Below are 18,257 nucleotides of genomic sequence, written 5' to 3'. Positions count from 1 at the left end.
GTTTTCTCCCAACACTCATTAATTTGGCTGATATCACTTTGATACGTAGAGTGCCGCAGAGCTTGGACAATTGTTGGCGCCACTCATCGCGTGGCTGCTTTCCTGCTTGTCTTGTGGTTCCTCGCGCCTCTGAGATGTTCTCTCTCTACGAGTGAATACTGTGCAGCGCGTTACAAGTTTAAATTATTATGAAATGCGACTACAACTCGAAACATATAAAAACAATGGGCATTTTTACGATAGTAATGCTTGTGTGACAGAAAAACAGATATTTTAATCCTCAGAACTGAACTTTAGCCACATGAAGTGCAAAACTAAATTTAATGTGATGTTAGGCAGAGTAAAAAAAAAGCAGGTCCTGGTTTTTATTTTATTGACGAGTGGCAGAGTCGGCAGCACGTAAGACTGAGGGATTGGGGGTTTCAAACTTAGTGGTCAGCAAAGGAGAATGATGAACGACATCCCACTGAGCGCAAAAGGTTAAGTGGGGGCTGTGATAGAAAGCTTTGGTTCCTGGAGCGGAGAGAAAGATGGGAGGGTAGAGGTGCAGGGTCAGATGAGTTGGGAGAGGCAGGGAGGTGTGAGACCAAACATTATTTCACATTAAATAGACTTTTGTACGTAATGGCCCTTGCCATAAAAATGTAGACTTAACAGAACTTCGTCTGGACCACTAAATGGAGATAAGTCTTCCTTAATCCCCCGACTGCTGATGAGACTTAGAAAATCAAATCCAGTCCATTTGCCTGCTTAAACGAATGCTGCTTTTAAACATTGGTCTGTAAGGTCAACAGGATATTGGACTCATATTCTTGGTTCTTTCGGTAAAGTCACGTAGAAGGGAAATAATAAAATAATAAAAATATTAAACAATATTTTTTTTTATATTTGAATCCCTGCAGTCACGAAAACTTTAAATCAGGATATTGGACTGTTTGTGTATTAAACGACACCCACTTGCTTTTGGGTGTGTACATCTTGTGTGTGTGTGTGTCACCTCACTTAAGCCATAACACCTGGGGTCTTTCCAATGACCTCTTGCCAGCAAGCTTTAAACACTTAACGTGGCCTTAAAGTGCATCCAAGCCTTGTACAATCACTTTGGCGATGTCACCTCCACTTATTTGCGAATGGCGGTTAGTTGTTGCTGTCGATGTGCTTGAAACACTGACCCCCCTTTCTTTTTCGTTCGTTCAATAGCGCAAATCGCAAATCGCAGTCCCCACCGTCGTCATCCTCAACCCCGCGCCACCAACACTGCCGCCGCCACGCTCGGCGCCTCCCGCGGCGCACAGCGATGGATCTCGCGCCGTGGAGGAACGCCAGCCGGACGCCCCGCCACGACAACATTTCCCACGCGGCTCCCAACGACACCGATCGCCACGAGGGCACGGCGGCGGTGGCGGCACGCGACGAGCGTCTCGCCGCGGCGGAGATCGCCCTGCTTGCCGCCATCGTCGCCGTCGCAATCGCCGGCAACGGTTCGGTGCTGCTGGCGCTGAGCCGCACGCGCTGCAAGGCGTCGCGCATGAACCTCTTCGTCAAGCACCTGAGCGTCGCCGACCTGGCCGTGGCCGCCTTCCAGGTCCTGCCGCAGCTCTCGTGGGACGTGACCTTCCGCTTCCACGGGCCCGACGCGCTCTGCCGCCTCGTCAAGTACCTGCAGGTGGTGGGCATGTTCGCGTCCACCTATGTGCTCATCGCGATGACCGTCGACCGTTACCTCGCCATCTGCCACCCGCTGAGCATGCTGCGCCGACGAGGCGAGCCGAGGAAGCAGGCGCACGTCATGGTGGCCTGCGCGTGGGTGCTGAGTGCCCTGCTCAGCACGCCGCAGGTTGTCATCTTCTCGCTGCAGGAGGTGGAGGAGGGCGTCTTCGACTGCTGGGCCGACTTCGGGCAGCCGTGGGGCATGCGGGCGTACGTGACGTGGATCACGGTGTCCGTATACGTGGCGCCCGTGCTCATCCTGGCGGCGTGCTACGGGGCCATTCTGCTCGAGATATGCAGGTTTGGTGCGCGACGTTGGGCATCGATGTCTCGGACATCTGCTGCCTTGAACCCCTATCTGTGCCCCCGTCCGGCAACTTAGATCCAGCAAAGGGGCCGTCCATAAATGACGTGACGCACCTAGGGGGGGGGGGGGTCAGACATTTGTGACGATGTGTGACGAAGGGGGGGGGGGGGTGTTTGAGAAATGTGATGTCACATCAAAATGCGCAACTTTAAATACATATAGACAACACGTTCTACTTCATTAAATAGACGTATTAATAAATGTTTATCCTACAACATCAGAGTGCAGCGCCACATTAAATACGCACTACAATGACAATAGTTTAAAGCGATTTGAAGCATGTTTTTTTGGGGGGGAGCAGAGCTTTGTGACGTCATATTTGAGGAGGGTCTGACTTTTTATGACGCCGTGTGACGAAGGGGGGGGAGGGGTCTAAAATCGTCCAAAATCGCGTGACGTCATTTATGGACTGTCCCACGGGAGGCCAAACGTTAACCGATGTCACTATTAACCAGTTTCTGTGGCACTCGCTGGATCTCAGTGTCTCTGACATGGCCATGACTTACTCCTCTTCGCTCCCTGTGGAGCACAAGGCCACAACAAGTCCACGCCATGCCGGACGGTTTTAGCAGCTTTCTCTGCTTCCCCCCAAGACAGGCCCATGGTCTTTAGTTGGTTTATGACCATTACAAGCCATTATTTACATCAGCTACTTCAACACCAAGATTTGTTTTGTTTTAATTAACGATATTTGTAAAAAAATATATATATACGTAAAATTGTATCCCAGTTGTCCTCTCTGCATCGTGTCCATTTGGGCCGCTCACCGAGCGGAGCATCCCTCTGAGAGATCTACATTGATCTCGCTCGGTGAGGGGAGCAGGCAGCGCTTTCCCACTTGCTCTGCATATGGGAGCAATGTTTAACGCATAACAGACAAAAGATAACAGATATTTATATTCTCAGAACTAGACTTCAGCCACATTAAGTGCAACACAAAATTTAATGCGACGGTTATTTTATTTTGTGCGGTCGTTGGTGACCCGACCGAAACAACTAAACTCCTTACACTTCAGAACCTGGTTTCATAACACACCGCTGCCTGGATTCAAACCCAGGATCTCAGCGATTCCAGTTCAGGCCTCTCGACCTCTGAATCACGTGGCCACCTCGATGCTGTAAACCCTCTCTGGCCACGAGGGTTACATTCTTCAAAACATTCGGGAATTCAGAATTTGTGAATGCAGAAACCTTGTTCCAATGGGAAACATGGGGTGACGTTCCTGGTACGAGTAAACATACGGTGGAAATGGTAAATGTTTAATAACAATTTCTACAATAAATAAGTTATGAAAAGCAATGTGTTTTTAATTTCCTTGGAGGTGGTGGTGGTGGTGGTGAGGAATTCAGGAGGATGACTCTTCAGGGGATGCGGGTGTTTCATAACAACGTCGCACAGTTATCATTTTAGCATTCTAGGGAGTACTCGCCGAAGCACTTTCCCTGATTGCATTCGCGTTCTCTTTAATGGACCTCACAGCCTACTCGTTTATACCAAAATGTATTAACGAGTCGAGTATAATTACGTATAAAGTAAAAAATGCACAATCGCGAGTTCAGAGCGCAATTAATACGAGGCTTGAGGACCAAGCGGGCAGCTGAAGGGCCGTGCCTGATCTTCGCAGTTTTAAAAGTTAAATTTCTGCACGCACTTCCTCGGTGTGGATGCTCCGTACACTCGCGAATACCGGAGTCCGGTGGGTCGCGAATAGGGAATCAGTAGACATTTAGTAACTCGCGATTAGTGCACAACTCGCGAATCCAGAACTCGCGCATAGGGAGGATTTACTGCACTGAGAAATCGTTTTAAGACTGTCACGCATTGCCCGCAGGAACCTGCGCCTCAAGACGCGTGGCCGATACCCCAAGGACCCCCGGGGCTCGCAGTCTCAATCGCCCGTGTGCTCGCGCGTGAGCAGCGTGCGCTGCATCTCCCGAGCCAAGGTGCGCACCATCAAGATGACGCTCGTCATCATCGTGGTCTACGTCGTCTGCTGGACTCCCTTCTTCGTCATCCAGATGTGGGCAGCCTGGGACGAGACCGCACCAGACGACGGTGATTGCCATCGCCGCGCCATCGCCTGTCGTCTGTCAGGTCTCACAGTTGGCACACCATCGTTCCTCCATCCAATTCCGCAAATTATCAGGCGAAGTAATGAGTGGCAATCGCCTGAAAGTGGTGCTATAGAGAAGGCTCCAGTCCAGCGTTGTGGGACAGGTAATGTTGTGCAGCTATGGACGAGCCACCAGCGTCATCACAGCCAGTGGTCTCCAAATAGATGAATGACATCGACAAGCGATGGGATAGCAGTAGTTGGGCAGGGAGGAGCCAATGAGTGGGGTGGGAGAGATAACCATATCAGTGCTTGTACACTGCATGTGCGGTGCTTGTACACTGCATGTACGGTGCTTGTACAATGCATGTACGGTGCTTGTACAATGCATGTACGATGCCTGGACGCTGAATTGCAAATGGGAATGAAACACTGTTGTAAATCAGTGTAAAAAAAAAAAACACGTGTCTTGAATAGCTCTCTTTACACGCTACAGTAATTTTACTGGAGCAGTTACACCTGATGACGGAGGCTTGTGTTGCTTCCGAAACGTCGTGATTTCATTTAGTTATTTTCATTAATTATTATTATTTTTTATTATTATTATTTTTACCTATGTGACTTTACCGAATTAACCTAAGAGTATGAATCCTTGCAGTCACGAAAGCTTCAAATCTAGAAATAGCAGTAGCTGTCAGTACGTTGCTCATTGTCATTAAGGGTGGGGGTGTACCAATGCCCGGCTGCCTGTTAACTACCTTGCCCAGTATACAGGAGGTTTTGGGTTCAATCCCGACCGTGACGCCTGTATATTCGGAGTTTGCATGTTCCCCCTGTGGTCGTGTGGATTTTTTTCCGGGTCCTCCGGTTTTTCCTTCCTTAGAAACATGCGTTTTGAGTATTAGGCTGTTATAAATTTCCACATGATAAGCCACTTTGTTGAGCTATCATTTGTGGCCAGGTCGCTTCTGAAAAATAGCTATATAGCTTAGTGATCCCTACCTGGGAAAACACAAATGGTTTAGTTTAGTTTACACACTGAAATAGGTATTGATTAAAGGCCTTCACTCCCTACAATTGTATATATAGCTTCCTCTCTTGAATCTTTAAAACACAAATCCCAAACGTAGTCAATGACATGAGAATCAAGCTGGGATTCCTGTAGGGATACGTTCCGTTTCTCCAAATCAACTTACAAACATCGATCCATCATCCACATTTTCTATCCGTGATTGATTGTGGTAATGTAATCTCTCAAGGGCAATACATTAAAATGTGTCCCTTCACATTCCTCATATTTACAATGTGGCCACGATGTACTTTTGTGTAGTTCAGCATTTTAGTGGGAAATTTCATTTTAAATTTCCTGTACGACAAATTTTGCCCCGAGCCTTTGCTGCTGTCACATCTGAATTATTGCAGCCGAGGACCGTTACAAAGTTCTGCTGCAAGCATTCATCATGATTTTTGTCAATTATCATTCTCGTACGTCAAACCACTCTCTCGGATGAAATTTGCATTCCAATTTGTGCCTTGAAGTCATTCTCTCAAACACCGATTATTTGGTTGTAAATTATCGATGCTAAACGCAACTGTTTTTTACATGTTCAATGTCTGCCATTGTTGTTTTAATTTAATATTCAATGACATAATCAGTTCTGATTTTTACATCGTTTGAAATTAATGTGCAATTTCACCTTAATGTTAAGATTTGTTGTCCATATTTGTGCTTGTGCCGCACAATTTTGAAATCAAACATGTGATTTAACTCAGGATACCTCTTGTGAGTAATAAGACCGTGTCTCATATTGCCTAAATGTGATGATTTCCATCTCTTGGAAAAATAAAAGACCACTTGCTACTGCTTTTACTACTAAATTAAGGAAGCCTCAGGCTCGGTTTAAAATGAATTACCAATGCAAGTGTATGGCTGGGAATTGAATGCTATTCAACGGGTTTATAGTGTATTGCATGAACTATGAAGGTAACGATTCCGTTATTTAGATTTATAGACCTATGACAGAGGCAAGTGATGCTAGCAAGCATCTACCAAGACCTGGAAGGAATATGAGGAAGTGATATTGCCAACAATATGCCCGGATAACTTTGGTCCAACTGTACTGCTGCCCACCAATTGTTATAGAAGACACAAATACTAACAAAACATTTTCATCCAACCCCTTTTACACAGGCCGACGGGTGCCACACACTTTAGGTAGCAACGGTTCGTCACTGTTGTCAATCATCGTATCCAATGTGTTACTGCTGTTTCTACGTCATTCCTCTCTGATCAAGTAGCTCTTCCACTCGGTCTGTCCATCTCTCTTTGTCTTGAATGGAAGCCAATAAACATCGGGGTCACATCCTGATCAGCTGATTGGGTGCTTTAATAACCTGATTATGATGAAATGAAAAAAGGTTACAGGAATCACAGTTTAATTTACTAATTGCTCTTCTTAGTTATCTATTATATCAGATTTGAAAGTAGATGCCCGGGTCGTAATTGGATTCATGAATCAATGTTTCCCCATTGTTGAACATAGGAATCAATAGATGCTGCCGGAGAAACAATTCAATCCTTATAATGTATTTTGGAGTTGTGCTGCATGCTTTGTGATCCTATGCTTTGGAGGCCAGGGTTGGTGAATCGTGTGCAGATTTGTGAATTTCCAACATTTTCTAGGCATCCACATGTGGATTTGTGAATCCATCTTAGCAGAGCATTGCATGCTACCTTCTTAAATGCAGTACGTTTTTCCTCGGCATACTCTGGTTTCCTCCCACGAAAAACACATTTGTTTAATAAAAAAGAGTAGGCCAAACATCCCGGTGCAGTATCACCTCCAGAAAAAAAACAAGAGCCTCGAGACTCAAGTGAGTTTTTTTGAAAAACAAATAGCTTTTTTTACTTGACAATAATAAAAACTCCTTTAAAAAAGTGTTTTAAAGACAACGGTTTTATTAACAACTTCGTTTAACTCACGGTCGAGAAGTACGTCAATGATGCGGCGCCTGCTCCCACATCAACGCTTACTTGAATTAATAGATTACTTCCATAACTCGTTCACACGGTTGGGCGAGGCACTTCGAGCGTTTATGGACCGCGGCGTTTTTTACCTACACAAATAAATAATAAGGCGTCCTTACAAAATGTACATTGCTTTAAAGTAGCGAATTCATGCATTGTCACCGGATCTGAGTACGTGTGCAAAATTTGGAATTGATTGGACAACAGGAAGTAGACTAAATTTTGATTACAAGATTTGACCACGACACAGGAATCAAGTTAAGTAAAACCGTTGAAAAAAACCCGTGGCTTGACATACTTCTCTCATGCTATTGAAGATCCCGAATGATCGGGATCACATCGAAGGACTGATCCAGATTGAATGCACAGAAACGTTGATGATTTAATCGGATGGAATTTCCTAATCGAATCGCGTCATTGGGGCGGATCGGACCCGGGCTGTGTACTTCTGCTAATGGCATCCACACTTCATGGCAGCAAATGTTTTTATTATTATTATTATTAATCACTAGCAGTAGCCTCATAAAATGTTCTGACATGAGAACTATTAACATAAAAAAACAACGAGAACGTTTAGCCTGCTGATAGTTATCATGACGCTGTATTCATCACCATAAACAGTTCATTACACTATATAACACATTTTTGTTCCTGGGTAGTAAGTGTTATTTCCTAATTGCTTATGCCTAAAAAGTATGGAAAATATATACTCTTTGGTTCTTTCGGTAAAGTCACGTAGGTATAAAATAAAATAAATCAATACGTTTCGATCACAACACAAGCGGTCGTCCTCAGGCGGAAAAAATATAATCCAGCAGTGGAACTGCTGAACTAGCGAGAGAGTAGCTACAACAAGGCTATATATGTGGCGATGGGCAAGCAAGCGGGGTCTGAGCTGGAAAGGAATTCCACCTCCGGACGCAAGCATCTCAGTTGTGTTAATGGGGGATTAGGGAGAGAGGGAATAGGGAGAGAGGGATTAGGGAGGGAGATTAGCATGAATCAGCTTCCATCGCCGCATAAGAGTATCATGCCCGCATATGCATACAACAGCAGTGTTAATAAGAGATTAGCACCTGGTTAATAACGTCCTTCCAATGATTGCTCAGTTTGTACCCATCTTCTCGGTTAAAGTTGTGTCCGTGTTTATATATCTGGATGGCTTCATGAACAAATCTCTGAAGGTGGCCGGTAGGTTTGCAGCGTACCTCCGTCTTGGAAAAATCAATTTCGTATGAGCCCACAGCATTAAAACAATGATCAGCAACGGCATTGATCCTACCGTGTTTCAAATCCGCCTTGTGTTCACGAACGCGGTCTGAGACATGTCGTTTCGTTTCCCCAATGTACCACAACTTAGTTTGTAGACACCAGGACCAACCCCGGCCCCCCGGGGCTCGGCTTTTATCCTTACTGCGTGGCCAGGCCCCACCCTTGGCCACGCCTCTTTTCCTGATCCTTCGTGAGGGTTCAGGACCCACCTCACATGTTCCTCAACCCTGGTCCCCCTCCGTCCGCACCACATGCGGTCACATGCCCCTCCCTGTTTACCCAGCCTCCCCTGGTATGCCCATCCCATGTCTGCGGAGAGGCTCTGCCCTTACAGTAGCACCCACATGGTACTGTCTCTACACAACGGTACTCATACTAACGACACTACACTACTATTTTTATTACTGGAAAGTTCTAGAATGTTCTAGAAGTTACTCCAAGTTTACTCAGCACTGAATCTATCTGGAATGTTCTGGAAAATAGGTAAATTTCAAAATATTACTCTCCTGATCACAAAAGCAAAGTTTGTGGGCAATAATAGCCATTTGCTGTACTTTCGAGGCATAAGCAATTAGGAAATAAAATATACTACCAAGGAACAAAAAAAACTTATACAGTGATTTTTTGAAGGCGATGAAGGACCTGGATGACAAAGAGAATGCAAGTCAAGAGTGGGAGAACTCGTCGAGGCGGCATGCAACAGCATTCACCCTCCAGCGCCAACCCCTAGGGCCTTTTTCTAGGGGTCCCTCTTGGCAATGACCCCAAGACAGCCCCCTTCCTAGGGGTCCCTCCTGGCAATGCCCCCAAGACAGCTCCCTTCCTAGGGGTCCTTCCTGGCAAAGCCCCCAAGACAACCCCCTTCCTAGGGGACCCTCCTGTGCCCCCCTAACCCCCAAGCGAGCTCCTCCCCTTCTCCGAGTCTCGGCAGCAGTGGCCGAGCCTGTGCAGCCACGAGGCTGTGGCCACCTCCCTCGCCCTCCTCCCCCTCCACCCACGAGGTTCTCTAGCTTAGAGGACCTGGTGGGCAGGGTCAATCCAGTGGACAGGGTCAACCAGGTGGGCAGGGTCAACCAGGTGGGAAGGGTCAACCAGGTGGGCAGGCTCAACCAGTTGGACAGTGTCAACCTGGTGGACAGGGTCAACCAGGGGAATTGAACCATGTGCCTAAAGTGCCCTCGTTGGCGTCCCTGCATTAATAATAAGAATTACAGCTTATATAGCACTTTACATCTGTAGTGACTAACTCGGAGATTATAAGACTTGGAGGCACTTCTTTATTAACAAGCACCATCGGGGTTAACACACTTAATAATTAGTCCATCTATTGTCGGTGACGCTACTCATCCAGGACAGTTGGTCGGCTGCCTGACTGGTAACACCCCGAGATGGTGAAGATGGAGAAGATGACGAGAAGAACGGTGAAGAAGACTTCAGCAGCACGACGGGAATCCCACTCCAACAACAGCCCCGAGGTCCCCTACAGGGGCCCATCTTATACTGTCAGCGTGGCCTCGGTCCGCCCCTGGCCACGCCCCCTTTCTAGAACCTACTAGCCAGTTCCTTGTGTGCCCCTTCTTTGACCTTTACCCAAGATCCCCCTCTCGTGTATATCCTGGCCTGCTGACGTCAGGGCTGCCGTACGACGCAGATCCCCTTTCCTACCAGCAGCCAGTACTATGCCACTACACATCGATGACAGTGGAGGAGGGGTTGGGTAACCAGTCAACGTTCTGTCAATTAAATAAAAATGACTTTGACAATGTAATTAACGTGTGCCTCGAAAGTTAACAACACATCAACCAAGGGTTGACTTTTACAACTGAGTGATATTATCCAATGACAGATAGTTGGTTGAGCAAAGCAGGTACTGTAGGAATTGATCTGATAAATACGTTTGAATGATGTCCTTTATGTTACAAAAATTGAAGGAAAGATGATCGGGGGTAAAACCAAATAAAAACACAAAAAATACCCATAGGCCAGGATCCACCACCGATAAATTGGTATCCAAGATGCCACTGGCAGAAACCAGGTCAAGAGTGTGACTGCGAGAATGTTTGAGAACGTGTTGTGAAATGCCAAAGTATCAAGACTTGCCATGACATCTATAGAAAATGGACAGCTGGGAGCATTTCCATCAATTTTAAAGTCACCACGGAGGAGTTGCCTACTGGTACTTGTGTGCAGCATGACGAGCATCTCAGAGAGATCTTGAAGAAACTGAGGAGAGGTGTTGGGAGGGTGGTAGATCAATGCTATCATAATAGTGTAATGAGAGCCTATGTCCGGCTCACGTGGTGATTGGCTCTGCCGGTCCTGCTCTACAGCCAATGGGGGGAGAGCCTGGGAGCATGGCCCTGGCGTGATCGAGGGATGTCAGCTCGGATGATTGGTTGTGCTACTCTTGGCCTCAGCCAATGGGAGGACAAGTCAGGGGCGTGGTCCCAGGAATTGATGGAGGAATCTGGAACATTCAGCGCAGGCTATTAAGGATTGGCTGGAGCGTACCACGTGACCCAGGCATTAAATAAGGGAAGAGCCGAGGGACACGTGGTCAGACAAGGAACGAAGAGAGAGAGGGGCCACGCGCGAGCGGGGCTCCGAGTGCCACGTGGCGGTGCGTCTCTTGCAATCTGTCTGCCCACTTCCCGTTGCCTGCCAGCAACGGGGAGTGCTTGTGAACTGAGGAAAGTAAATAAAAGGACCGATTCCACAAGCCGTCTCCAGAGTGTTATTACAATAGAATGGATGGATCGTTGGGGGAATTAATCAAATCCTTTGTTATCAGGTCTCTTGGCAGAATAGAATTGAGCAAGTTTGAACCATGGCACTGGTACACAATGGCCTACTCTTTTCAAATTACATCACAGATCCTTAGCGTAAACTCTGAAGCAAACGGCGCACATTGTGAAGGTTAATGCACCTGTCGTATTACGCAGGATGGCCTTGCGGATGCGAACCGTGGATCCTATACAACAATCGGTGAATGCACTTCGGCTGCACCATACCACCACCGCACGAGATGGTAGAGGAGCATCCAACAATGGCACCACTGCAAACACAGGGCGAGTTTCTTGATCCAATCAGAGAATGGCCTGGACCGTACAGCTGCCCGGATAGGAGGGCACCAACGTGTATAGTGTTGCCAACTGAAACAAAGCAGAACAGCACCTGTTCTTACAGCAAGTCGAGGAGTTTCCCTATTTGCACCTGGCGAGATGTTAACACCCTCGGCTGGTATGCAGAAGGGCGGGGGTTCGATCCGGACCTTGATGCCTGCTGTATATTAGAAGTTTGTGAGCTCTCGCTGTGGTCGTGTGGATTTTCTCCGGGTCCTCAGCTTCGTCCCCTCCACATTTAGAATCAACGCGCGTTTAGAGTATTTTACTGCTATAAATTTGCACACGATAAGCCACTTTGTTTTGCTTTCATTTGTGGCCAGGTCTCGTCTAAAAAAGAGCTGTATAGATCAGTGGGCCTTACCTGGTGAAATAAAACATTAGTTTAGTTTGCGTGTCAAAATCGAGATTTTGCGGTCAGACTCGCAACTGGTCCCTGTAAAACTTTACACACCGACACCTAGAACTATAGCATTCCTCCCCGTGGGGGAAACCTCTTAGCACAGCCTCAGTGGCCTATTGTGGGCCTGGGGAAAAGTAGTAAAACGTGTCTCTCTCATTTCGAGCAATAACAAATGCAAAAAATGCGCATATATTTTTGTGCGCACATGTAGCAACCAGATGCTGAATACACACGTAATTATATAAACCACCGACATAATTAAAAGTTAATTCATTCGCCGGAGACTGTCAATATGCACCTTGATAAAGACAGATTATGTGCACCTGTTGCGGGAGATTGTGCTGCTGCCAATGGCTGCAACAACAACAACAACCTCTTGGGCCCTTCATTGAGTGGCGCAGTTGTGGGCGCCGCGGTGGCGAGATGTTAATTGCCTGGCCTAGTCTACAGGAATACGTAGGTTCGAATCCCGACCCTGGCGCCTGTATATTTAGAATTTGCGTGTTTCTCTCACCGTAGTAGCGTGGAATTTTCTCCGGGTCCTCCGGTTGTTCCCCCGCATTTAGAATCAACGTGCGTTTAAGAGTATTTGGCTGCTCTAAATGTCCACACGATAAGCCGCCACTTCGTTGAGCGATCATTTGTGGCCAAGTTGCTTCTGAAAAAGAGCTCTATAGCTCAATGTGCCTCACCTGGTAAAATCAAATAACGACGTCACAGTCGGCGCACGGGTCACAGTTTTCACAATCCCACGCTGTCTCCCCCCCTCCACCCCCCCGACGCCGCAGACTCATCCGACCCCACCTACACCATCGTGATGCTCCTTTCGAGCCTCAACAGCTGCACCAACCCGTGGATCTACATGTCGTTCAGCGGGCACCTCCTCGAGGAGGTGCTGGCGTGCTTCCGCCAGGTGCGGTGCCCCGCCACGTGCCGCCAGCAGTGGCGGCGGTGCCGAACGCCGACGAGGCGCGGGGCGGGCTCCTCCCCCAACACGGAGCACGTGGTCTACGCGCTGTCGCCGGCACCCACGCAGTGCCGCAGCTCCCCCGCCGCTGCCGCCACCGCCGCCACCCCCGAGATGCGAAGATCCGCAGCACCGCTGTAGTCGCCAGCGTCACCGTAGCGCCATCGCACCTCCGATTACGGCGGTGAAAGAAGTTCAACGTACGTACGTTCGTGCCACGGTGTTACTGCACATTCCCAAAAAAAAGTTTTGCTGGCGTGCGGGAAAGCGAGCCTGCGCAGCGGTAACATCAGAGCGCACGTTCTTGCAAGCTGTCATCACGCATCCCATGCCACCCACACTCCATCTGCCCTGGGCTGTGGATCCCGTGCGAACGCACTGGCAGTGATTGTTTTAAGAAAAGCAAATCAAAGACTCGCCATAGTCATGATTAATCGGTAGGTACACTCGGCCCATAACAGAAAACACACAGACGGCAGGTGTTTCAGGAAGATTAATGTGACATTACTACTATAATGAGCCAAGAATGTGTTTGTGTGTAACGTGCGTGACGTCACACCACATGCTACACCCCCCCCCCCCGTCATTAATATTCATGAGCGGGTGGATTGCTACACTCACGCAGGTCGAGCGGAAATCATTTTTTTCGCAAATTTGCTTTCAGTTTGACGTTTCTTTATTGAAAGTTAATCTAATATATAATTCTACGCAGCAACAAAATGGATTTGGTGTCTTTATTTATTTATTCAGCACTTGAGACAAAATGTGCCTAATTTATGCTTCTACATTATGGTAAAATAGACATTTTTTTCTGTGATTTTCCAGATATTGTATCGAATTCCAATTTATTTCAACCCCAGCGACCGAAGCAGAAGAGAATAAAGTATCAGAGCAGTGAATTTTAAGAAATTGAAGGTCAATTATATAGTGAGGTGTTTTATGACGTAGTTTTGTGCAAGAATCACTGCCATCAATACAGTGCTACAGTCAACTGCAGTGAAGTGTTTTATGACTTCGTTTTGTGCCACATTTACTGCCATTAATACAGTGCTACAGTGAAATGCAGTTACGTGTTTGATGACTTCGTTTTGTGCCAGATTCACTGTCATTAAATTTACACAAGATACAATTATACTCTGCTCAAGTTTTTCGTAAATATTACAGCTTCCGTCCTAGGACGGGCAAACAAGCTAGTTTAATATATGTTGAGTTTATTATTACACGGCATGGCAATGTCAGCTAAAACTATGGATGCTTGTTTACCAAAAAAAGCCTGAGTCTCAGGACTCAGTTTTAGGGGGGTCCTGCCAAGTTGTGCGCAAGTGTCTAATTGTTATGTACATTCCAATGGAGTAATTTGGCAGGGATTTTTTTTATATGAGGCGGTTTGTAAAAAAAAAAGTATGTATTTAATTGTTTTGTGGTGGTGTATTGTTAATAAAAGTGCCGGCTGGAACCTTAAATTGAAATATCTTCAATTCTCAGAACTTTTCATCTTCACGGTAGTTAATTTACCTTTATCACCATCCTTCACGAAGATTCTTAAATCCACCCACCTCTGTCCACGCAGCTGTAAAATGGATGCATCGCGGTCGATCTGCAGGTTACTTGTGGTGGAATAATGCGAGAGTAACTCAACATCTTCAAACACGTCTGGCCAGGATTGAAGAGTAAGACATACACCCTCTTCAGGGGCCCTATAGAGCTTCCTCTAACGCGGTGGTTCTGAAAGTGTGGTCCCTGGACCACCAGTGGCCTGAATCGGTCCTCCAGGTGGTCGGTGGGCTGATGCAATGCAGGTTGATCCGGAAATAACGACGTGTCGGATATTAATTAATATTTTACTTATATTTCATTTAAAAATAAAGTTAGGTAAACTATCCAGATTAAACTACCATAACCCTAACATCTAAATGCCCCCCCCCCCACTCCTAAAAAAAAACCTTAAAAAACTGCATTAAAAAGTTACGTGCCGGCAATATGAATGATTTTGTATTACTGGTATTTCGAGAGAGAAGTGAATGCATTTTGTCACCAGGGGTGGGGGGCTGGGTGGTCAGCGGAAGAGTTTTGAAAAACAGTGCTCTAGTGGGGGGGTTTTCTGCGAGCAATGGCGTGAGCGAGCAATGTTATGGCTGCACCTTCCTTGGCTGCCACTCCATGGTTCTTGACCATCAGCCATCATCCCTTCGAGGGACACGTTCTGCCCAAACACACTGGGAACGCTCGGCTCAACATTATGGGAGTTTAACAAAAATAAGTCATATCTTTGTTGATGAATGGCTCATCATCTCCTTGGGGTAATTCCTGTTTGGTCAAGCCACTATATTGACAAAATACAGTGACAGCTATTACCAAATTCTTAGGTTTTTTCGGTAAAGTCACGTAGGTAAAACATCAAAATTAATGAAAATAAAATAAAACAAAAATCACGACGTTTCGGAGGCAACACGAAACGTCGTGATTTTTGTTTTATTTTATTTTCATTAATTTTGATGTTTTACCTACGTGACTTTACCGAAAAAACCTAAGAATATGATTCCTTGCAGTCACGAAAGCTTCAAATCTAGAAGCTATTACCAATTGTAGCCGTCCTACCTACACCGGCTACAGAATACACTTCGGCCTGATACATTTATCAAAAAGTATCTTATTTTTGGGTTGGGGCTTCTTCAGTTGTATAAACTTTGCTCGGGGATCAACTCCGGCCTTTTCAGCCGGCTTTTTTTTAAGTTGGATGGAAGGCCTAGGCTGACCAACTCCGGCATCAACATCAGCTCCCACCAGTCTCCACGAAACACCACTCTGCATCTGATCTGAGGTCGCGCTGAGGTTCCACCATCACCCCAGAACACGACACAATAAATCATTATAGGAGGGGAAAACATGCACCGTCAGTTCCCATACAAACGTACAAACACAACCATCATCTACTTAATGAATATGCTGTTAAAGTTCACCCGCAGCTTAGGATGGTAGTTCCCTCGGGTGCTGCAGACTCACCAATTTAAATTGCTAGCTGGTGCTGCTGGAGAGGTGCGGAAGAGCAGTTACCGTGGTGTCTGGTCCAGAAAGGTACCGCTAGTGCCTCTGCTTCCACACTGCACTGGGCTCTATTTATACTCAGAGGTCTGCCACACAGCACTGTATATCCATTGTTCAGAGAGGGCCTGACTTCAGATTAGTTTTGGCCAGATTCTCCACATATCCCCTACCCACCTATCCACGTGCTGATCAAGAACTCAACTCACAACCTTTAACAACAAGGTTCTTTGCGTAGTAGTTGTGCTTACAGGACCACACATCTGATGCACACACTCATAATTAATTTACTGCAGTTACTATCATTTCCAAAGTAGTTTCGCGAGCTGGGAACACGAGACTTCATTTTCCACGATGTAGCAGAAGGCCTTCCTCGAGAGGGAGCTTTAGAGAGCCACTCCAGAGGATACAGTGATACCTCGGTTCACGAACTTAATTCGTGAACTGACTCTGGTCGCGAACCGAATTGGTCGTGAACCGAGGCACATTTTCCCATAGGGTTCAATGTAAATCCGGTTAATCCGTTCTGACCTTTTTTTTTGGTTTTTGAAGCACAAAAATATGAAACAAATTACAATACACATTAGTACTGTACAGTATAGTAATGTATAAAGAGAGAACACTAACCTTGCTTGAGATGACTTCAGTAAGCACTCAAACGGGTGAACTGTACAATACAGTAAGTACAGTATTGTACAGTACAGTAGTACAGTACAGTACTGTATGTGCTAAAAAGCACACCAAAAAGCAAAAAGTCACTGAAAGTGTCTTCACAGTACTCACAGTACTTCTTTCTGTGTCTCCTCTTCTCTCCACGATCTTCCTACAGGAAGTCACGACCATGTGACAGCCTGGAAATAGCATTAAAATGGCCGCAGCTCCTGTTCGTGAACCGAAGCGGAGTTCGTGAACCGGAGCATATTTTTATGAACTTTTCTGTTCGTGAACCGAGTTGTTCGTGAACAGAAGCGTTCGTGAACCGAGGTATCACTGTACTGTGTAAACTGCTTCCAAGCTCATTAGAAAAATGATCAAACATCGAAAGCAAAACGAACCCCTACCACGCGAATAACACAAATTAATGTTTTATCTCTTTCTGTTCATCTGTATGGTTGTCTGGTTGTCTGTCTCCTCTATGCTCTAATTGCGTCTTCACGTCTGTCCATCTTTGTATTGTAAGTCTGTGGGGAGTGGTAGTGTTGTATTTAGCGCACTGCGTTACAAACCCGGCCCCCAAGTTCGATTCCCCCTCATGGCCAACACCAGTGACGATTATCTGAACAGGTCCTGGGCCTCCCTTAGGTCGAATCGCCACTAGGGATACAACGGCGGTCGGGCGTGGTGCTAGCCACTCATCCCTTTGTGTACCATGCCGGCCTGCAAAGGTGCTCGTTAACAATACTTCCTCCCCCAATAGTCTGTTAAGGTTATACGGGGATATTTGTCTTTTGTAAGTCTGTGTTGCACACTCGAAATGAAGGACGTGGGCAGGTGCTCCAAATCGGGGGCAAGCACATTTATTGTGGTTAATAGCAATCTTGTGAAGAACAGCACCGTCACTCTGTAAAATGCAACAGCACGTGTCACAAACAGCAATTATTCCGAGTCGCCATTAACCATCTTTGTCTATGACAATCACATTTGCACATCACTATTCGAATATTCCTTTAATCCTAAGCTGTATGTCTATCTATACCATCCACTTATATCGGTATCTTACACCCATTATATGTACTGTATGTGTACAGTATACGTACTGTATATCACCATTGTACAGCTTACTACTTTACATGTATTCTATTCTCAATAGCATTGCAAGTAGTCATACTCTGGGTACATGGGCATGGTTATAGACTAAACAGTATTAGAGTTAGAGAATTACAATGACAGTAAGTAATTACAGTGCATCATCCCTTTACAATGCACAGTGCTAAAACGCCTCTAATTGCATATATCACAAACGAACTATTCAAAGCCAAGCTTAAAGTCTAGAACAAGTCTAGAACAAGTCTAGAACATTTATATAACGATCAAAAACAACCTTTGGATCATTTACCTGTACAATACACCAGCACGTGTTACACACAGCAATTATTCTGAGTCGCCATTAACCATGTGGCTGGTGTATCCGCGCGGTCATTCAATAACCCTGCCAGCCACCTACAGGCCCAACTCAGTCATCACATGCTGCTGTACACACATGCATTGATGCATTGCACAGCACATCAGGACTTTCACAGAACCACACTTTACTCCCTTGCTGCACAAGGACATAATTAAAAGAGTGATCCA

At 46.2% G+C, this 18,257-nt stretch overlaps 1 protein-coding gene across 1 annotated transcript; it reads left to right on the top strand.

The window, feature by feature from the left end:
• The first annotated feature begins 1,297 nt into the window (after positions 1–1,297).
• LOC144934687 (oxytocin receptor-like) lies at positions 1,298–13,064 on the top strand. The gene is made up of 3 exons (XM_078860734.1): positions 1,298–2,010; positions 3,910–4,133; positions 12,745–13,064. The coding sequence occupies exons 1-3, from the start codon at positions 1,298–1,300 to the stop codon at positions 13,062–13,064; spliced, it is 1,257 nt and encodes a 418-aa protein (XP_078716860.1).
• Positions 13,065–18,257: the final 5,193 nt, after the last annotated feature.

This window comes from Lampetra fluviatilis, chromosome 11 (genome assembly GCF_964198595.1).
Source record: "Lampetra fluviatilis chromosome 11, kcLamFluv1.1, whole genome shotgun sequence".
Classification (NCBI taxonomy): Eukaryota; Metazoa; Chordata; class Hyperoartia; order Petromyzontiformes; family Petromyzontidae; genus Lampetra; species Lampetra fluviatilis.
Note: the sequence above shows the minus strand (reverse complement) of the source record. Positions and strands in the feature narration are given on the sequence as shown.

Bases quoted from the DNA above. Each gene is read 5' to 3' on its own strand.
- LOC144934687 (XM_078860734.1), top strand. From the start codon at position 1,298: ATGGATCTCGCGCCGTGGAGGAACGCCAGCCGGACGCCCCGCCACGAC. The intron at 2,011-3,909 runs GTTTGGTGCGCG...CATTGCCCGCAG, and splicing joins ATTCTGCTCGAGATATGCAG to GAACCTGCGCCTCAAGACGC. The intron at 4,134-12,744 runs GTGATTGCCATC...CCGACGCCGCAG, and splicing joins CGAGACCGCACCAGACGACG to ACTCATCCGACCCCACCTAC.